The sequence below is a fragment of the Trachurus trachurus genome, assembly GCF_905171665.1.
Source record: "Trachurus trachurus genome assembly, chromosome: 21".
NCBI lineage: Eukaryota > Metazoa > Chordata > Actinopteri > Carangiformes > Carangidae > Trachurus > Trachurus trachurus.
Window position 1 is genome coordinate 29,608,925 of NC_139899.1, and position 22,983 is coordinate 29,631,907.

A 22,983-nucleotide genomic window follows, 5' to 3' on the forward strand; every position below is an offset into this window, starting at 1 on the left:
TGACCATCGGATGCTCACTACATTTCGCGGTGAATTGTGGGATAGATTCAGTGCACTATATAGTGAACATTAATAATCACTATACATTCGGACACCACTACAAAATGGCCTGGTCAATATATAGTGAGTAGGGGGTGATTTCGGACACAGCAGTTGTGTTCGTGGACAGAGTCGTCGCCCTGAGACTCAGTGTGAACACAGGAAGCAGCAGCTGCACAATCACATCAAAGCACAAGGTCACAACCCGTCTGATAGCAGCAGAGTTATCATATTCAGAGGAGCAACCTGCTGCACGCACACACACACACACACACACACACACACACACACACACACACACACACACACACACACACACACACACACACACACACACACACACACACACACACACACACACACACACACACACACACACACACACACACACACAGGCGCGTGCACACACATGCACACACTCAAACACAGTCAGAGCGTGTGTGTGTCACAGACAGACTGATCTTTTGTACCACACAGTTCAATGCAGAGCTGAGACTCCAACACTCCTCAGTAACAGCAGCAGCAGCATTATGGGATGTTGCATTTACTAACATAAATCATTGGTCAGTGCAGAATCAGATCAGAACATCTCCATCACTAACATGTTGACACTCCTGTATAAACAGCTGTTCAAAACATCTGGAACATCACACATCCGTCTACACAGGGACACACAACACTCCATAAAACTGTACCTGCTAAAATATGGACATGAACTACGGCGGCCCTGAAGGCTCAACTCACTGCAAGACACAAACGTGCAACAAATTCAGAAAAACAACTTCATCATCAACACAACAGGAAGAGTTTCTGGGGACACAATAAAGCGAGGGACCGGTCTGGGGGCCTTTAGACATAGACATATATACATATGTACATATGTCTATGCCTTTAGAAGTTGTGCAGACAGCTTCCTGTTAGTGGAGTTTGACAATAATCTGAGGTTGTTTGGTTTATTACAACGTCGATATCACATGATTCACATGGTATCTCATGTTAGCTTAGCATTATTAGCCTTTAGCCTGCATGGTCCCTCACTTTACTGTGTCCTCCAGAAACACTTCCTGTTGTGTTTCTTTTATCAAACTGATTAAAGTTGTTTCTGAATTTGTAGCACGTTTGTGTCTTTAAAGGTGTACAGAAAAGAAAATTGAATTTGAGCCCACTTTGGGTCATAAAATTAATGTAATAACTCATCTTTCAGACGTTGTAGGCCAAACTTTGTGCAAAATTCTATTTTTGAGTAAATCCGGGATGAAAGTGTGTATTTTTTTTTTCGCATTGGATAATGCAGGCGCACGGATTATACGTCAGCCTGTACACGATTCACCAGCCACTGATATTGGATCCGTCATCCGTCATTCAAACGTCTGACACACGCACACACACACGGAGCTCGGTCTCGCCCCAAGCTTTGAATATCCCGCCCGCTCGATAACGACCAATCAAATTTGTTTTCCTCACTCGGGTAAACTCGTGTTGCAGCTCGTGACAACTCGGCGCGACAAACAGGACAAACGGCCATTTCTGTACACCTTTAAATGTGTTTGCTTAAAGGGATAGTTCCACATTTTGGTAAATTGGCCCATTGCCATAATCGCTATAGTCATAGCAGTAGGTTCGTTACCTTTAATTGTCGGTGCAAGCTATTTTTAGAACGGTGGAGAGGTAAATTCATGCAAAACCGCTGATGCGCATTACCTTCAGGGACAGTTTTTCATCATCAGTCTCTGTATTTCCCTCTAAAACAACTCTGTGTGGTAACGTTGTGTTATTATCTCATAGTGTGGTGAATGTGCAGGTCACAACTTGTCCACCAGAGCGTTGTGGAGTTGTTGGATTGTGTATTTGATGAGTTTGATGAGGGAAACCAAGAAATCCCATAATGAGCCTCCGTAGCGTAGCTCTGAGCAGCTCACGGCTCTGCTCAAATAAAGGTAACGAACCTACTGCTATGACTATAGGGATTATGACAATGGGCCAATTTGCCAAAGTGTTGAACTATCCCTTTAAGTCACACTGTGTTGGACCTTCAGGGACACCGTAGTTAGTCCCCGTCCACAAAAACCTGCTGGATCACACAGTGTCTACCTGAAACTAAACTAAACTAAACTAAACTAAACCGGTCACAGATAATGATGCGGTGACTCTGCAGAGCTGCACGACGACTTGTTTTCCAGTGTTTACATCCCATAACAACAAGTTTCTGTCTCATCAACAGATTTTCTTGTTTAGAAAAGTTGTGAATATTCAGTTTCCTCCTCCTGTGATGTCGCTCTGATTAAACACGGCCACAGATTTCCTGCCTCTGCCTCTCGGCTGGATGTGGCCCCCCGGGGCCCGAGACAGCAGGAGGCACAACTACTAGGAAATTCAGAAAAGTGTGTGTGTGTGTGTGTCTGTTAGTGTGTTTCCATCCCAATATTGCAAAAATATTGCTTTGTTGAATAGTTTGAACAAAAAACAACTGCAAAAGTTTGTAAGCTGTTGTTTCCCAGTTTATGTTTTTGACTTCAAAAAGATTTTCTAATAAAGTTACAGATACATGAGGATTGTTAATGTTGTTTTACGAGGACACACACACACGCACACACACACGCATGCACAACAAAACAGTGATTTTCATCAAAGCTGTTGAAAATCATCCGAAGCTGAAAAACACACACATGTGGTGAGTCTGTGTAAAATGATCCATTTGTGTTGGAGACAAAGACACAAACCGGACTGACGAGGTCCTGCAGCCAGAGGGAGGGGGATAAGACTGTGTGTGTGTGTGTGTGTGTGTGTGTGTGTGTGTGTGTGTGTGTGTGTGTGTGTGTGTGTGTGTGTGTGTGTGTAAAAGAGGATGTGTGTTTATGTTAATAAACCAGCTGACGGCGAGCGCAGGAGGAGGCTGTGGTTTGGTGGTCTACATCTACGTCTGCCTCGCTCCTCGTTAGGAAAACGACACCATCAGACTGACACAACACAACATAACACAACGCAACACAACGCACTCCTCAGGAAGTCTTTAAACGACCACTGAAACACCAGGGAGACGCCTCAGGGCTGAAACACACTGACACACACACACACACTGACACACACACTGCGCTCTTGTCCTTGTGCTTTCAAGGAGAGAGTTGTCACCACTTCTCTTTCAGCTTTTGTTGGAAGTGAAACTAACAAACGTTGCATTTTCTGACCTGAGGGCTTTTATTTTGAAAATACCAGACCAGATTCTGCAGCAGCGTCTGAAACTAAACTGTTTAACTTATAATATCTAAACATTTAGACTTTTACAGAAGTCAGACGCAGCTGCAGCGGAGTCGTCTGCACAAACACACAATGTTTTAAAGGGATAGTTCAACATTTTTGGCAAATTGGCCCATTGCCATAATCCCTGTAGGGTCATTACCTTTATTTGTCGTTTTCGAGGCAAATACAGAGACTGATGGATGAAAAACTGTCCCTGAAGGCAACGCACATCAGCAGTTTTGCATGACTTTCCCTCTAAAACAACTCTGTGTGGTAACGTTGTGTTATTATCTCATAGCGTGGTGAATGTGCAGGTCACAACTTGTCCACCAGAGCGTTGTGGAGTTGTTGGATTGTGTATTTGATGAGTTTGATGAGGGAAACCAAGAAATCCCATGAGCCTCCGTAGCGTAGCTCTGAGCAGCTCACGGCTCTGCTCCGCCGTTCTAAAAATAGCTTGCACCGACAAATAAAGGTAACGAACCTACTGCTATGACTATAGGGATTATGGCAATGGGCCAGTTTGCCAAAACGTTTAACTATCCCCCTTTAAGATACAAGCGTGAGTGTGTGTGTGTGTGTCTATATATACTATACTATGTGTGTGCAGCAAACAGGCACACACATAGTATCAGCTGTTACTCTGACACACACAGAGCGATCTCTTAATTTCCTATTAGTGACAAGTAGATTCAAACATCGTCTCCAGCCGCCGCCTCAGGAAACTGGAGCATGAGGGAGAAACTCACAACTGCTCCTGACTAAAGCCTCATTATACATGTCAAACGGCAGAAAACACACACGAGGGGATGGTGGGGCGGACTTCAAATAAGCTCCGGGCTTCTCTCGACAAAACGCTGTGTTGTGTTTTTTTTTCTTTTTTTGCAAACGCATCAGAGAGAGAAAATAAAACAAGAAAAGAAAAAGTCAGACTCACCCGGGAGAGACGGTAAGAGGAGCAGCCGACGCTCAGAGAGGCAGACGCATGTTGTTATCAAAGGCTCACAGCTCCAGGATCCTCTGTCAGTGTGTGTGTGTGTGTGTGTGTGTGTGTGTGTGTGTGAGGAGGCTACACACACACACACACACACTGAGATAGAGATGGAGGCTTGTTGTTGTAAGCTGCACAACGGGCCGACAATAGAGGCCATTGTTCCTCCTCTCCTCTCCTCTGCTCTCAGAGCCGGGTGTGAAACTAAAGGCTGAAAAGAAGACATCTGCAGCCCCCAGCTCCCACTGACACTGCTGCACGCACACACACACACACACACACACAGACACACACACACACACACACACACACACATACACAGACACACACACTTGGCACATCCACTACTCGTCTCCCTGCAGCTTCAGTCACTACAACCTCATTCAGCTTCCAGCAGCTGGGAGAGCCTCTGAACACAACAACAACAGCATCATCGTCAACACGCACCACAAACATGTAACTACGGTGGCCCAGAGGGATCAAAACTCACCGCAGCTTCATCAAACACATGCACAGACACACACATGAGCTACAAGATTCAGAAAACGACATCATCGAGCTGCTGCAAAAAAGCTCAAAGGTGAAGCTGTATATCACATCATTGTGACGTCATTGCAAATAAAATGCATACTGAACTGTGATTGGGTGTAAACGTTGTGCGAATGTTAACTCAGCTTCACTTCTGTTGTGTTGTGTTGTGTGTTTTCAGCTTCATGAAGTTGTTTGCACCATGTTTGTGTCTTCTTGACAAGGCAAATACAGAGACTGCTTGATGAAAAACTGTCCCTGAAGGCAACGCGCATCAGCGGTTTTACATGACTTTCCCTCTAAAACAACTCTGTCTGGTAACGTTGTGTTATTATCTCATAGCGTGGTGAATGTGCAGGTCACAACTTGTCCACCAGAGCGTTGTGGAGTTGTTGGATTGTGTATTTGATGAGTTTGATGAGGGAAACCAAGAAATCCCATGAGCCTCCGTAGCGTAGCTCTGAGCAGCTCACAGCTCTGCTCCACCGTTCTAAAAATAGCTTGCACCGACAATTAAAGGTAACAAACCTACTGCTATGACTATAGGGATTACGGCAATGGGCCAATTTGCCAAAATGTTGAACTATCCCTTTAAAACTGATTGGTTTTCCACCACTGTAATTACATAACTGTACACAGGCTGTTCTTTTTGATTGGTTACTATTTTTTTTGTTCAGTTTTTTCTTCCCAGCCCTTAATCCCGAGGAGTTTGTCTTGTCTTAATTGTTAAATAATAATAATAGTAAAAAAAAATCCCTGCAGTTTTGCCTGATTTGTGTTGGAGCACCTGAAGGCCTCACCTGGTGTGGAGCAGTTTTTCAAAACAGACGCAGCTGACTCATGAAATCTGAGGAGGTAAAACTGCTGAGTCAGATCAGACTCCACTAACAGGTTAACAGCACCAACACCTGAGCAGCTGTTGCTCCACATCTGCTATCTATCTATCTAAAGCTCCTGTGTCAATAATACATCCGAGTCATCATCAGAAATATAAAGAACTAATCAATACTTTTTTTTTTTTTTTTTTTATCAGTTAAACGACTGAACGGACTCATCCTGAACACACAGGTATAAAAACTAATGATGCATGTGATCAAACAACTGAGGGGCATTATGGGTAATATAATATACTGTATGTATGGTTCATTTGTCACTGGGCTGGAGATGAGATGAGATGCGATGAGGCTCGTCCTGTCACATGCTTCCTGAGGGCGTCATGGCGACAGCAGAGGAAAGAGGCACACGTCTGATTTCACACCTTCAGACCACAGACGGATAAAGAGACGACTCTGATGTGATGAAGAGCTGCGACTTTATGTCCCTTTATGTCGATAAATATGAAACCAGAGCAGAACGATGGAGAGTTTAAAGATGAACTCTCCTCCTCTGTGTCTCTAACCCTCCTCTCCTCCATGTGCATCATTTGTTTTCAACAACGAAGCCGGTGAGAAATCAATCCATGGAGCGGTGGATAAGGTTATTTATCATCTACCATGTTACCATGTGTATATCTGTGTAGTCTTGGTTTAACCAGAACTAGGACTCTGGAGCTGGAGACAAGGGACACATGGAGCTGAGTAAACTCTTTACACTGCAAAAACTCAAAATCTTACCAAGAATATTTGTCTTATTTCTAGTTAAAATGTCATTTCTAGTCAAAACAAATCTCATTATACTTAAAATAAGACTCATCACATTGGAAAAAGTAGCTTGTTTTTAGACACTTTTTACTTCTTTCAAGCAGATTTTCACTTGAAATAAGTAGAAAAATCTGATAGTGGAGCAAGTTTTTCTTCCTTATTACAAGCACAAAAAAACTTCCTTTCACTGGCAGATTTTTCTACTTATTTCAATTGAAAATTAGTTTGAAACAAGTGAAAATGATCTAAAAACAAGTTAATTTGTAGGTGATGAGTCTTATTTTAAGTGGGAAGAGATAAGTTTTGACTAAAATGTAGACATTTTGACAAGAAATAAGACCAGTAGGCCTATTCTTGGAAAGATTTTGCAGTGTAAATCACAGATCCACCTTCTTATGGTTCAACACCTGGAGCTTTGAAGCCGTTCTCTACTTTTTCATTGTTAATAATCATCAACATTTACTCCTACTCTTCTTCTAAACTGTTGAACCGTGACAGTGTTACGTTACGCTGCTGCCAACATATTAAGTGTAAGTGCAGAAGTGCGCGATTTGGGACACACTAACACTTACTGTACATACTCCAAATACGTTTAAGTATAGAAGGATTCAACAACTCAGCACTTTGGTTTCCAGTAGAGAAGTAGAGATCTCACCCTATGAAATGTACCGTAACACCACTTCACAAAGCCGACGTGTTAATGTGACGATGTAGGAGCCACAACCTGTAGTGGGTTTTCATTCAGCGGTTGTTGTGTAACCTGCTGCATAGGCTTAGATCATCTTTTTACCTCGTTTGATGAACCAACTAAGAAGAAATGCAGAAAACCGAAAAGACGCCTTCACTGCTTTTTTCATTTTGCACTACAGTATGTTCACAGTCTGCACCTGGCCTGCCTGTGACTGAAGCAGTGGTTTTTGGGGTTGAAAAGCACTTCCCCTTGTTCTTCAAAAGAATCAGGACACATTCCTCTTAAAAAGAGAACATGCAAAACCGAGTGCAGGGGCTAAAATCAACTGGAAGTGGTTATTTATCTATTTATTCAAGCAGGAAGTCCCATTAAGATCAGAAATCTAGTTGTGTTCTTCTTACATCATCACCAGTGTTGGGAAAGTTCACTTTCTATATGAACTAGTTCAAAGTTCAGTTCACAAATTTGAAAATAGTTCATAATTCAAAATTTTGAACTAAGTTCACAGTTCCAAAACTGAACTAGTTCATAGTTCTTTTCTACAAGCTATTATTATCAAAATTATTGCCTCAGCCCATATAGAACCACAGACAGCTATTATTTTAGCAGTTTTAACCAGTATTAGTTATAGTTACTACTTTACTTTCCCCAACTGAGTTAGAACGTGATGAAAGTAATTACCAGGAAAAGTAACTATTGCGTTACTATTTTATTTCTCAATAAAATATTTATTTCTATTTCTCAAATATGTCAAATGACTTGGACTTCCCTCTCTAACCCCGTTTGTCTTTTACTAACCAACTGGGTCAGTATTCCTCCACACAGACAGCTCTGCAGCGCGCTGTATCACTCTGCCTCTTCCAGCGCCGCTGATCCAAACAGCTGATAGGTGTTGCCAGATTGGGTGTTGCCAGATTGGCTGGTTTTTCCACTAGGCTACATGTTAACGCCTGTTTACAGTGTGTGTTAGCTGGTTTTTGCCCGGAAGGCTCTATGGAAATCTGGCACACTCCTGAACGAAGTCATACTGTGAGAGAGCGCCATTCACAAACGCCAGAATGAACGCGTTCACAATAACGTTCATCAAGCGGAAAATACAGTACGTTCAGTTCACGTTCGCCCAAAAACCGATCGTTCATATTTCCACCAATGATTTTAATCACAGCCACAGTTCCCATCAGTGATGTCATCATCAGACCTCGGTTGTTTTCACGTCTTTAATTCAACCAGATGAAGAATGATGATCCTCGTTCTTCACTGTTCGTTCAATTCATCAGCTGATCAGAGTGTGATTTACTGTGTTTCAGACGGAGGCTTTAATCAATACAATCACATAATTATTATAATTTATTACAATGCACCTGTTTGTTATAATAAGTGTGAAATAAAAACAGCTTAACCACAACAAGTGCATGTGTGTGTTGCAGAGTCTGTAGCTGTTCACACTTTATGCTCAGTTGGTGGTGTGTGTGGAGCGGCTCTGGTCTAGTCTGGTCTGGTGTGTGTGTGTGTGTGTGTGTGGTCCACTAGCCTACCACAAAACCCAGTGACACACGTACGTCTTGTGAGGTGTGAGTCGCTGAACACAAGAAACGTTTCACTTCCACGTTTGATCTGAGTGTGTGTGTGTGTGTGTGTGTGTGTCACTTACATCGAGCAGTGTGTGTAGATGCTGGTCCTGGAAAACACTGTGGAGAAAATCTAGATCCTTCTCGCTGCAGTCTGTCAGCGCGTGGATCTCCTCTAAACTGTCCAACACCTGAGACACAGCTCCTGCACACACACACACACACACACACACACACACACACACACACACACACACACACACACACAGAGAACATGTTAGGGTGAAGTGAGCACGCACGCGCACACACATTTCTCCACCTTCTATTGTACATGTGAAGCTACAAACATCAACACACATTTATCACACTCAATCAGACTTCATCAAACTTTAGAAACTTGTTTTTCATTTTTGATTTATTATGATTTTGATTTTAAAGGGATAGTTCAACATTCTGCCATAATCCCTATAATAGTCTTAGCAGTAGGTTCGTTACCTTTAGTTGTCGGTGCAAGCTATTTTTAGAACGGCGGAGCAGAGCCGTGAGCTGCTCAGAGCTACGCTACGGAGGCTCATGGGATTTCTTGGTTTCCCTCATCATCAAACTCATCAAATACACAATCCAACAACTCCAAAACGCTCTGGTGGACAAGTTGTGACCTGCACATTCACCACGCTATGAGATAATAACACAACGTTACCAGACAGAGTTGTTTTAGAGGGAAATGCAGAGACTGTTGATGAAAAACTGTCCCTGAAGGCAACGCGCATCAGCGGTTTTGCATGAATTTCCCTCTAAAACAACTCTGTCTGGTAACGTTGTGTTATTATCTCATAGTGTGGTGAATGTGCAGGTCACAACTTGTCCACCAGAGCGTTTTGGAGTTGTTGGATTGTGTATTTGATGAGTTTGATGAGGGAAACCAAGAAATCCCATGAGCCTCCGTAGCGTAGCTCTGAGCAGCTCACGGCTCTGCTCCGCCGTTCTAAAAATAGCTTGCACCGACAATTAAAGGTAACGAACCTACTGCTATGACTATAGGGATTATGGTAATGGGTCAATTTGCTAAAATGTTGAACTATCCCTTTTAATCTGTCTTGTAAGATAACTTTTGTGTTTTGGACACTGCCTATAAATACAATGTCTACTTCTAATTATAGACAGAGTTTTTTTCTCTTCTCGCTGCTGCAGTTTGATCTACTTTAAACCATTATAAACTTATTTTAAAGGAGTCATCACCTGGTTTTTTATGTATCCAATCCCCCTTAAATTGCTTTGAATCAGTTCTTAAAACTTATTGGAAACATTTTTTTTTTTTTAATTCAAACATAGAGCTTGTTCTGACACTTTTTCATATGGCAACTTTCTCTCGTGAGAGTAGGCGCGAGGTTTTGACTGGTCCGGATGTTCATTGTATTAATATGTAATGAGGCGCGCATTGATTGGACGCAGGGAGGACAGAGCCGGAATGGTGGCTGGCCCTGTGGGCTACATGCAGGCTGTATTGGAAACCACATAGGCTACTATGCTGCTCTGTCGTGTACCGTTACCGTAACCATGTTATAACTTCATAAAATAAAACAAAATTGTATCGGTTCATTGTAAAACATGTATTTATTGATGCAAATCTGGTGATTTCTGTACGTAGGCTACAGAGCCCCGGTACAAAGCTGCTGCTGCTCTGTGTAGGGTTGCCACCCGTCCCTTAAAATACGGAATCGTTCCGTATTTTGAAATAAAATAGTGCGTCCCGTTTTGAATCAATACGGGACGGGCTTTGTCCCCTATTTCCGAGTTGTCATGAATGCAACATCACTTCGCACGTGTTCTGTAAAGATCCAGCATTTGTCAGAACTACAACGAAACAGAGATCATCCTCTCTGTAGGACACTTTCTATCCATCGCTAACTCATTTTCAGCTGGCGTCACCTTTACTTTGAAAGTCCAGAACGGAGCGTTTGGGAGGGAGAGATCAGCTGATCCGCTGCTGTTGACGTCTCCGCCTGCAGATGTTCAGCTGAGGGGATACGCTGCTCAGCTGTTGAGCCGAGCGTCAAGAGGTCATTATAGCCTATTTACAGTCAGTTACCACTGAAAGAAGTTGTGCGCCGCTCGCAGCAGGACAGATAATAAGATGGATAATCGGTAAATTAATTTAACTTAATGTGGCTATCTACATATTTCGCCGCCCTGTTATGTGTTGCTCAAACGCAAATTTTGAGTAGGTCTACTCTGTTTTCACATTTAAAAAGGTCTTTGTACAGAGACAACATGAGATTTGCTTGTAGCTACAGCACCTAAAAAACCCTCTGTAACCTATTTTCAGTCTAACGGGATGATGAATGAACGGGCAATATGGAAAAAAAAAAAATCTCTGCTTGAAGCGACAGCTTTACGCACTGGGCTGATTTTATATTAGGCTTTTATATTATTATTATTATTATTACATAAACAAAAGCAAACTAACTGGGTGCTGTTTATTCGTCTGACCTGCTGTTGCTGGTAGCCTATGCAGCTGGCCTTGAACTGGTCTGAACATTAGCACAGTGTTATTTCTGATCATTTTGTGCAGATGCATTTTTATTTGATTTGCATGTGTTTCAAACCATGGTAAATCACTGTTAATAATAGGCTTTATGCACAGCTCCACTACTTCCTGAACTTAAACCATCCAGTCCTCCCATTAAGCTGGCCAGCTCTCTGACCATTGAGGTCAGACACACCTGGATTAATCAGTTTGTCCAATAATACAGGAAATAAAGGAACTTGTTTAAATGTTCAGGAAGTAGTGGAGCTGTGCATAAAGCCTATTAGGCTGTTGTGAGGAATCATTATGTGTAACATGTGACAGCCTCTTCACAGGCTATAGGCATTAATATGTATGACTATTATATTTAAGTGGGATATTGCAACTTTATGTTTTGGATCAAACAAGTAGCCCGTCCTGGCCTTAGCTACGTCAAGTCAATGAGGTGCACTGTACCATATGTGTTAATACAAGAAATTGAACGTGTACAAAATACATAGGCCTACATGAAAAGTGTGGCCTTTTGACCCGTGTCAACCCCCCCCCCCCCCCCGTCAACATTTGGTCGAGTGTCCCTTATTTTCACAACTCAAAGGTGGCAACCCTAGCTCTGTGTGAAGCTTCACTTTTCATTCAAACAAACCTCTACAAACCTGCGGGTAAGTTAATTAACGACTGTTTCCTCCGCGGGCATGACAACGTAGTTTGACCGGTTAACGAGCAGCTGCAGGCGGGCTGCTGACGAGTCACTCTCCGCTCCTCTGCCTCGCTGGAGCTGCACTTCTCCCAACGCGAAGCAAACTTCTAAGCCGTCATTTGGATAAACTAACCGCACATTGGGGATCTAAACCCTTACTTTCTCGCATTAACAAATATTAAAACTTAATAAATTAACGACCCTTTCCTCCGGCGGCACGACGACGTTGTTATCGGCCGGCTAAACGAGCACTGCAGGCGGGTTGAGGAGTCACTCCTCCTCCTCTCCTCTGGTGCTCACTGCAGCAGCAGGCTGCACCTCACTTCTCCCAACGCGGAGCTAACTTCTAAACAGCCGTCATTCGGATAAACTAACCGTACATTGGGGATCTAAACCCTACTTTCTCGCATGAAAAAATATTAAAACTTAATAAATTAACGATGGTTTCTTTCGGCGGCATGACGATGTCGGTCGGCCAGGTAAACGAGCGCTGCAGGCGGGTTGAGGAGTCACTCCTCCTCCGCTCCTCTGGTGCTGGTTGCAGCTGGCTGCACCTCTCTCCCTACGCGGAGAAAACTTCTAAACAGCCGTCATTTGGATAAACTAACCGCACATTGGGGATCTAAACCCTTACTTTCTCGCATGAAAAATTATTAAAACTTAATAAAGTGACGAAATAACAGCGCTACAGTGGGAAATAAAACAACCCGTAATGGCGGCACGGCAGAAGTCGGGGTGGTGGAAGAGAGGTGTGTTTATGAAAGCAGGCGCCACGGTGACGTCACCGTAGGCGCAGAATCAAAATCTCGTAATGTTGTGGTGTGCAGCCTCATGAGCTACTCTGGCTTAAACAAAGAGCCCAAACGAAAAAACTCAGCCACTTTCAAACCCCAGGTTTTCAGGCAAGTTTCCACTGAGGTCCAACACCAGTATACATGTTTTAACAAGGAAAAATGCGATTTCCGGGTGATGACTCCTTTAAAGGACAATGGGAAGAAAAAAAAAAGCATATTTTGGTAAAATGTTCTTGTTTTGTAGTTTTCACTGTTTGAAGCCGTTTCCTCTCGACACCGGACTGATCAACATGAAGCTCTGAGTCTCACTGAGATAAAACTCTCTGTGCAGCTGCCACACTCTCACACTTTTAAAGGTGATTACATCAAATGTTGTTTCCTGCAGCAGAGCACCTGTGGCATGCATCACAACACACACACACACACACACACACACACTGACACACAGACACACACAGGACCAACAGATACCTACGTTCTGCTGCTAGGAGTCCTAACAGGTGGGAAGCATTAATAAAAAACAGATGAACAGACGGAGACGGAGCGTTAACAACAGGAAGAGACAAACAGGAGCAACATGTCCATGATGTTCAGGCTCAGTCACACCATCCCTGAGCAGTGTGTGTGTGTGTGTGTGTGTGTGTGTGTGTGTGTGTGTCTGCTGTGTGTGTCTGCTGTGTGTGTGTGTGTGTCTGCTGTGTGTGGTTGTTGTCGTTGCTGTTGTAGCGACGCACAGAAAGCAGAAGTTTAATTCAAGAGCAACCGAGGAGAAAACCAGGGGAAGGAAATCTGAGGGAGGAAGTGTGTTAGAGGTGAGGGTATGTGTTGTGTGTGTTGGTATGTGTGTGTTAGTGTGTGTGTCTGTGTGTGTTAGAGGTTGTGTGTTAGTGTGTGTACCTGAGGAGGTGGGGTCAGTGGAGAAGTCGTGCAGCTCCTCGGGGGGGTCGCCGTAGAAGGAGTTAAACTTGTGACTGGACACTGCAGCCAGGACGGCGCCCTGCAACAAAACAGCAACAACATCATCATCATTAACTTGTGTTGCTTTTGTGTTGTTGGTGTTGTTTGTTTCAATTCACCAAATGAGAGCAATGTCATTCTTTTTTATTGAAAGCGGGACACTTGGACCTTTACAGAGACTCCACTGGTGAGTCTGTAGCTCAAACTGTGTAGAGGATCGACAGCACCGACAGGAAGTGATTGCACAACTCGGGGCTGTATGTTCCTAACATTTTAGGTCTAAAAGAAGGAATCTGAAGATTTTCAGTTTAATTACTCCTGTTTTGTAGTAGTTGTGTCTGTCCCCGCATCGCCACGGCGACTCAAACATGCACCCAGAAGTTTATTTACTTCAAGCAAGTCAAGAGTTGATATTCCTGTGTTTATGACACAAACGGGAGCTTCCGACTGCACGTAAACACACCGAGCGTCAACTTGGGTCTCGCGCGAGACTCCGCAAGACTTTGAATTAGATCTAGTTTTACAAACATGTCGGCTTGCTTGAATTAAATTTTTTGGTGAACTAGTCCTTTAACACACAAGGAGACCAGGAGAGAGAAATACAGAAGAACATGCCACAGACTCTGAAGGGTTAAACGTCTGCAGCCTCTAGTTATCAGCTGATCCATCTGGATGTAGTAACACATGGTCAGTGTGTGTGTGTGTGTGTGTGTGTGTGTGTGTGTGTGTGTGTGTGTGTGTGTGTGTGTGTGTGTGTGTGTGTGTGTGTGTGTGTGTGTGTGTGTGTGTGTGTGAGAACCGAACCTTCAGCTTCCTCCTGGAGTTGAACTTCCTCAGCTGCTCCACCGTCTCTGGGAGGTGGATCTTGTAGGCGTAGCGGTCCCTCTCCTGCAGAACCAACACACACAACCACACATGAAGAGTCTGATGCTGCGTTCAAGTCACGTGGGAGATACAGTATAAAGGTAGATGTTTGTGTTAAAGCTCCATACAGTATAAAGGTAGATGTTTGTGTTAAAGCTCCATACAGTATAAAGGTAGATGTTTGTGTTAAAGCTCCATACGGTATAAAGGTAGATGTTTGTGTTAAAGCTCCATACAGTATAAAGGTAGATGTTTTTGTTAAAGCTCCATACAGTATAAAGGTAGATGTCCATGTGTAGTGTGATTATAAAGCAGCTCTAGGTTCTATATTAATACTGTGAAAGTATCAAAGCCTCAGTCCACAGAGAAGTGCACACAGCCTGTATTCAGAAACTGAGCCTTAAAACCAGCCGTCAGAACTTTCTGTCACTTTGTGATGTCACAACTAAGCCCCGCCCCCTCACCACCTGGACCCACCGTCCAACCAGCACTTTGCAGGATTTGGTTTCTCTGAGTGTTTTATTCTGAAATCTGCTCTAGTTTTCATTGGATCAGTCAGAAAACTGTCAGCCAATCAGAAGAGAGCCTCCTCCTCTCTTCTGATTGGCTGACACCGACCTGTTGTAACTAGAGCTCCAGAGAGAAGCTAATAGAGAGAGAGGAGATGGAAAACTAACACTGGGATGAGTTTTTTAAGATCTTTTCATGGATCATCTCTTCAAATAAAACACAGAAGAGGAGGAAACTCTGAGAAGTTTAAAAAACCTTTAACTGAGTCAGAAACTGAATCTAAAGACAAAATCTCCTGATCATTTATCTGCTCAGCTGAACCGTGTTGTTACTGTTGTTGTTGTTGTTGTCGTCAGTTTGAGGCCTGTGGGAGATTCACCACAGTTTGCTGCACTGAGCGGAGCCACAAGCAGATAAGTAAGAAGATAAGACATTAAACCCTGTGAACTGTGTGTGTGTGTGTGTGTGTGTGTGTGTGTGTGTGTGTGTGTGTGTGTGTGTGTGTGTGTGTGTGTGTGTGTGTGTGAACATGTGGGTTTGTAAATGTGAGTGTGTGTTGTCGGGCGTTGAATTAAAGTCGAGAAATCAGCAGCTGGAGTTGATTGGTCTAAACCTTCAGTCGTGTCTCTGCTCAACCGTCAACAAGTCGTTCTTAAACTCCGTCCACATTATTACTATGACGACAGCTGCTGCTGACGGTGCGTTCAGGTGCCTCTGCTGCTGTACTGTACCTTGAGCCATGGGTGGTTCAGAGCCTCGTACACGGTGATCCTCTCCGCCGGGTCCAGCATCAGCATCCGCCTCACCAGGTCCTTGGCGCTCTCTGAGATGTGGCCCCACTGCCGCGGATTCATCTACACACACACACACCACACACACACACACTGGGTCAGTGACGAGTTTAATAATCACCAGTGTTAGATTAGATTATATTAGATTAGATGCAACTTTATTGATGCCGAAGGAAATTACACCTTGGCCAGCTGCTCATTCACACAATAAAAAACACACAATAATCAACATTAGTAATTAATAATACATAGATAAATAAAACAAGTTAAAAGAATATAAGTTATAGTTATACCAGCTCAAAAGTGCACCATAAAGTTGGGCACGTTACTTTCAAAAAGTAATTAATTATAGTTACTAGTTACTTTCCCCCAAAAGTTAGCAGAGTTAGCAACTGAATATCACATCATAAAAGTAACTAATTGCCAGGAAAAGTTACTATTGCGTTACTTTTTTATAAAATGCTCAAATACTGTATGTCAAATTACTTGGACTCGCCTGACTAAATCGCTTTTTTTTTTACGACAAGTTCATGGACTGAAAAAAAAAGTGTATATAACATAAACACTTTAACGAGTGTATTATTTTGTGATGGGACTTCTTGAGTCAAATAACAGCAGATTTTATTGTCAGTAACGGTAACGACTTTTATAATGGGGGAAACAGTAACTATTTTGATTACTCGTTATTCAAAAAAGTAGCGACGTTAGTAACGCCGTTATTTTATAATGCTGTTATTCCCATCACTGATAATAAAGTCTTAGATAGTAACGTTACTGGTAACTGGAAATGTTACAGAGTGCAGTTCTTAACAAGCCGGGCCGGCCGGACCAACGTGACCGGATGTGTTGGTTCAGTTCTGGTCAAACATGCTCAAACTGAACACAACACATTACAAATGTGTACAGCTGTGCGTACGTGACTTCCTGTGTTTACATATGACTCAAGGCTGTTCTCGTTCTCTTTCTCTCTCTCTATATATATATACTGTATATATATATTTATATATAGTATATGAAACTCCACAACCACCTCATGGCCGCATTTGACAGTCTGTTTTCCAAAAGCTTATTTCCTCATGTATGTTGACTTGTGCTCTGAGTTCTGCTTCTGTTCTCAATCATTGGTGTTAAAGCTGAACTCTCCAGGTCTGGTGTCTCCTCCTCTGTGTCTCTAACCCTCCTCTCCTCCATGTGCATCTTGTTTCCAACAACGAAGTCGGTGAGAAATCAATCCATGGAGCGGTGGATAAGGTTATTTATCATCTACCATGTTACCATGTGTATATCTGTGTAATCTTATCTGTCATCAACAAGAGATTACGGGTTAGCGCGTTATGTTTGTGTGGCGGTGTCGCCATGGAGACGAGAGCTGGGACACCGGGTCGGAGGCTCTGATCTTACAAGGTTGGTTTTCAAGAAGAAAAAAAAATCCCAGATACAGTAGGGGTTGCTTTAAAGGGATAGTTCAACATTTTGGCAAATTGGCCCATTGCCATAATCCCTATAGTCATAGCAGTAGGTTCGTTACCTTTAATTGTCGGTGCAAGATATTTTTAGAACGGCGGAGCAGAGCCGTGAGCTGCTCAGAGCTACGCTACGGAGGCTGATGGGATTTCTTGGTTTCCCTCATCAAACTCATCAAATACACAATCCAACAACTCCACAACGCTCTGGTGGACAAGTTGTGACCTGCACATTCACCACGCTATGAGATAATAACAGAACGTTACCAGACAGAGTTGTTTTAGAGGGAAATTCATGCAAAACCGCTGATGCGCGTTGCCTTCAGGGACAGTTTTTCATCAAGCAGTCTCTGTATTTCCCTCTAAAACAACTCTGTCTGGTAACGTTGTGTTATTATCTCATGGATAATACAGATGGAAATTAGCCCTAGTGGCTAAATCTGGTACAACCATCTCTTCTCTGTTCTGGATTAATGGTATTGTGCATTGTCCCGTAATAATAAACTAACTAACTCATAGCGTGGTGAATGTGCAGATCACAACTTGTCCACCAGAGCGTTGTGGAGTTGTTGGATTGTGTATTTGATGAGTTTGATGAGGGAAACCAAGAAATCCCATGAGCCTCCGTAGCGTAGCTCTGAGCAGCTTGAGGCTCTGCTCCGCCGTTCTAAAAATATCTTGCACCGACAATTAAAGGTAACGAACCTACTGCTATGACTATAGGGATTATGGCAATGGGCCATTTTTTTTTCTCCACATGAATCTGGTTCAGACTCTTCCACACATCTCGGAGCGACCTCTGACCTTGTATTTGCCTCTGCAGATGGCTTCGAACAGCCGCTCCTTGGTGCCGTAGAAGGGCAGACACCCCGAGAGCAGGATGAAGAGGATGACTCCGCAGCCCCACACGTCCACCGGCTTGCCGTACGGCTCCCTCTTCACCACCTCGGGCGCCATGAAGTGTGGCGTCCCGACCCGACCTTAATGGGAGTTACAGAGAAATCAATCAATGTAATAATAACCACTTCTATATTCTTTATAAGTGTGTATTTTTACCACATGTGGACAAGAAAAAAGGAAGCGCAGTGTGACCTGACTTCCTCCTCTTAGACCTGAAATGAGGTTCAGCATTTCGTTTCCCGCTTTGATCATTGGAGGTCAGATTTAATGTTTGTTTCCTTCCTCTCAATAAAAGCTGAAGAGCTGGACACAGAGTTGCTCCACATTAAAATATCAATAATAAGGTTCAAATCACCTTTGCTTAGAGATTATTTTTTGTTTTGTCGTCATAATTTAAACGTCCAGTTGGCAAGGTTTACTGGCAAAATGTATAATCGCCATAAAATAAAATGTGTTTGGTTTTCGTAGCCTTATAATTCTTCTTTTATATCTACATATACTGTAACAAGGGTCTTGCTTTAGAGAGTGTCACCATCTTGCACCGCCATGTTTGTATGGCAGCTGGACAAGATACTGAACATTTTTATGATCAATAAATGATCAATAGAGAAGCAGAATATATGTGTTAATGAGTGAATGTGATTACTAGTGTTAGTATTTTTCTTTATTCATTCTTTTATCTTATTTATAGGTCTAAACGTTATTTATCCTGTACTCTGCTGGACCTGCATGGGTAATGTATTTGGTTCCTTCATGTTTTTAACACATTAAATTAAACTAAAACTAAACTAAAGTCTGTTTAAAGCAGCTGCTAATGTAAAAAACATAGAAAAACTCCAAGGCACTCTCTTGAGTTAGTAAACATGGCTTTAATTAATCTGTCATTGTCACAATGACATGCTGAAATCCTTTTGATTCCCCGATAAGCGAAACGTGCTGTAGTCATTTTAAACATGTCATCGTGACAATGCCAGATTAATTAAAGCCATTTCTACTAAGTCAAGAGAGTGCCTTGGAGTTTTTCTTTGTTTTTCCACATCCCTTGCACATCCTTGCTTTGAACATTTCCTGAGCTGCTAATGTAAACTTAAAGGGATACGCCAACATTTTCTTTTTTGTGTCTTGCCTCACTCCCGAGTCCATGACCAGCAGACAGACACCATCCTTTCGACTGTGCGTGCAGTAACAAGGGAGATAGAGCCGTATCGCCTGTAATTAGCTTAGCTCAAACACTGGAAGTGTATGGGTAGTGTTAGCCTGCCTCCACCTAAAGTCATCAGAGAAACTCTTCAGCAACTCTAAACGGAAACCGGCGGGCCGATCTTGGTCTCAGAGCTGACAAAACTCTCCGGTAAGGCATCTTGAGCGGTCAAATGCCGCTAACGGGACGAGATCGGTCAAAATGGAGGGTTCAAGCAGAGGCGCTTTATTTTGGTTCAAGCTAGCTACATCGAGGGTAGGTTAGCTTCCTATTTCAGAGTAAAAGCACAAATTCTATCGTCATGGTTTTCTGTATGTAAAGGGCAACGGGTGTTTTATTTTGTGAAAGTAACCGGAAGTGTGTTGGTCACAACGGCTAGCTTGAGTAGCGCCGAATTCGTCCAAACAAAATTGTAAACAGCTGGTATTTAGACAAATTAACGACACACTGCTGATCTAAACGGCTACTTTCTCGCCTAAACATGTTTGAAATGTCGATAAAGTGATATATTTACAGAGTTTAGAGCTAAAATGAAATCAGCTTCTGGAGGCAGGCTAACACTACCCATACACTTTCAGTGTTTGAGCTAAGCTAATTACGGCGATACGGCTCTATCTCCCTTGTTACTGCACGCACAGTCGAACGGATGGTGTCTATCTGCTGGTCATGGACTCAGGAGTGAGGCAAGACACGAAAAAAAATGTTGGCGTATCCATTTAAGCTACGCAGCAGCATAGCAACACTTAGAAAACACGTAGCTGCTTTAATTTGTCTAAATGAGGCTTCACACACTTTTACCTCCAAAAACTTGTTTTTATCTTCATTTGAATAATGAGAGGAATCAGTATCTCATTATATATTTGTCCTTAGTCTCTGTGTTGGTGTTGTCTTTACCTCCTGCCACCAGTCCCGACTCTCCGAGCTGGATGGCGACGCCGAATCCTCCCAACTTCACGGGAGCTGAGTTTTCTTTGGACGCCAGCAGCACACAGTGAGGCTGAAAGACAGAGAGAGAAAGAAACTGGTGATTTAATTTGTGTCTCTTTCTAATTAAAGAGCGACACCCTCTTATAAAATAAGGTTATGTCACACCCAAACCATTACTCCCTCCGACCACACACACACACACTCAGACACACACACACACTCAGGGCCGACAGCGTAGGAGGATCAGAGAGTTAAAAACCACACTTGTTACAGTTTGAGCTCAGAGCTGGATGTTAAACGGCGTCGCTTCGTTCTTGTTATTTCATCTAATAACTCACGGTTTCTTCTCTCATCGTATAATGAAACCAGAATTTAAAAAAAAGGAAAGCACAGCCAGTGCTTCAGGGAAAAATAAAATAAAATAAGAATCTAATAAAAATAATCAAAAAGTAAATTAAATCCCGTCTCATGTGGGCGGGGGTTGAACTGTTCCAGCGTCTTATTACTGTCCTGAAGGACGGATTAGTGTTTATTCTCCGTGACTCCCTCAAGTTAAAGGAGTTTTTTGTACACTGTATATATATTTTTCCACATCCACATCCTCTTAAAGGGATAGTTCAACATTTTGGCATATTGGCCCATTGCCACAATCCCTATAGTCATAGCAGTAGGTTCGTTACCTTTAATTGTCGGTGCAAGCTGTTTTTAGAACGGCGGAGCAGAGCCGTGAGCTGCTCAGAGCTACGCTAAGGAGGCTCATTATGGGATTTCTTGGTTTCCCTCATCAAACTCATCAAATACACAATTTGCGTTTTGGAGTTGTTGGCTTGCACCGACAATTAAAGGTAACAAACCTACTGCTATGACTATAGGGATTATGGCAATGGGCCAATTTGCCAAAAATGTTGAACTATCCCTTTAATGTCAAACAACTGTGAATCACAGCATGTGTTGGTGAGGAGTTAAAGTGTGTGTGTTCCTCCACAACATGAAAACACATTCAACTAAAGCTCCATGTGTGAACACACACAGTCAGAGTTGTGTTGATTTGTGACAGTCGTTCATTCACAGGTTTCAAACTTCCTCATTTACGTTCTGCTTTAATGAGTCGTCTTTAAAAAAAAACAACAGAAAAAAAAAACAGAACAAACAACAAGTTGTGAAAGTTTCCTCCAAGACGAAGACAGAGAGAGTCTGCTCTCATTTCAAACAATCGTTACAGTAATTAGATTATTTGCTCACCATAAAAAAAACTGTAATAAAACTTTTTATTGTACATTTTATTATGTTATGATTATATTTTCAGGTCTGTCTCATTCTTGTCAACGCAACGTCTCTTCTTTTGGGTAACTACAGGTCAAACTCAGTGTGACCTCACAAAACATTTCAGCCAGAACTCTTTAAGACGTAAATCTAAAATCTTAGCAGCGATGGTTCATATTTTAAAAAACAGAGATGTGAGGCGATTATGATGACATTTCTATGTATTTCACTTCCTGTTGCACTTCATTTCCTTTGTATTGACTGATGTGTGTCGTTTAAACCCTATACGACTAATAAAGTAGTTTGAATCTGAATCTGCAACCTTGAGAATTCATTCTGCTGCTCACTCGCTTTCTGTACAGTTTAGTTAATATACAGTAGATTATATCTACATACAGTAGTATATGTCTTTGTGTTATCAGATTCAGATGTGCACGTACAACTTTTATTCTGAAGGGCTAACGCTTTAACGACTGCTGCATGGGGCTCAGCTCAGTGTGGTATTCTGGTTTCTCTCACAGTTGGCTGCACTCAGTACATACCGGCTGCATATTATAATCAAAAGTCCAAAGTTGGACATCATATTGTGTGTGTTTTACAAGTGAAGCATGCTGGGAGATCCCACAGCTCCTCTCTCTGTGTGTGTGTGTGGTGTGTGTGTGGTGGGGCAGGAAGGCGAGGGCTGACCACACCTCCAGCTTTCCTCTGCACAGCATCACCACAGTCTGCACTTCAGCTTTTCTCTCTGAGAGCGACACTCAGCAGAAGCAGCAGATGATGGACGCAGAGGGAACTAAAGAGAGAAGTCGACGTCTGAACTCTGTTTTCACTTGAAGAACCTGAGACGTGGACGCTGCAGCAGCATGACGGGAGGAGGAGAGGAGCAGCGTTTCTACACACAGGACTGAACACACACGAGTGAAGCAGAGGAGACGAGGAGCGAGGAAAAACCACGAGTGAGCTCAAACTTAACACATGCTGTATTTAAAGAGAGGTTTTATCCCTTTTCTTTAACATATAGAGATGAATATATCGTGAGGAGGAAGGAATTGAAGGAGTTAAAGTTTTGTTAATTTGTGGAAGTCAGTGAAGGTGAGACTGATTGTGACTTCCTGTACGAATGGTTATCTGTCCGTATGCTGTTGTTGCCGTGGCAGCAAGATAAGAGCAGTGAGGAGCGAGCTGAGAAACTGTTGCTCACTGATCTGTTGGTTTGATCTCACACACTGTGTTCGTTCGCTGCTGCTGAGGTACAAGACTCAAAGAAAAAAAAACTACAGATAAACTCTGTACTGAAAGGTTCATCGAATTGTTATTGAAATATATGCAAATACACACATCACATCACACGAGATAGTAAATTGTTGAGGAAGTGGTCAAGACAATGACTTCATA

The 22,983-nt window shown here is 42.7% G+C and overlaps 1 protein-coding gene across 2 annotated transcripts in view; it reads right to left on the bottom strand.

Moving 5' to 3' along the window:
• caska (calcium/calmodulin-dependent serine protein kinase a) overlaps positions 1 to 22,983 on the bottom strand; it is a 176,918-nt gene that overhangs the window by 38,548 nt on the left and 115,387 nt on the right. For both annotated transcript variants that reach the window (XM_083997044.1, XM_083997043.1), the window contains exons 6-11: positions 20,293 to 20,395; positions 18,102 to 18,277; positions 15,775 to 15,897; positions 14,474 to 14,557; positions 13,610 to 13,709; positions 8,778 to 8,899 (exon numbers count right to left, since the gene is read on the bottom strand). In XM_083997044.1, coding sequence (XP_083853170.1) covers positions 8,778 to 8,899; positions 13,610 to 13,709; positions 14,474 to 14,557; positions 15,775 to 15,897; positions 18,102 to 18,277; positions 20,293 to 20,395 — 708 coding nt within the window. The remainder of the gene's footprint in view (positions 1 to 8,777; positions 8,900 to 13,609; positions 13,710 to 14,473; positions 14,558 to 15,774; positions 15,898 to 18,101; positions 18,278 to 20,292; positions 20,396 to 22,983) is intronic.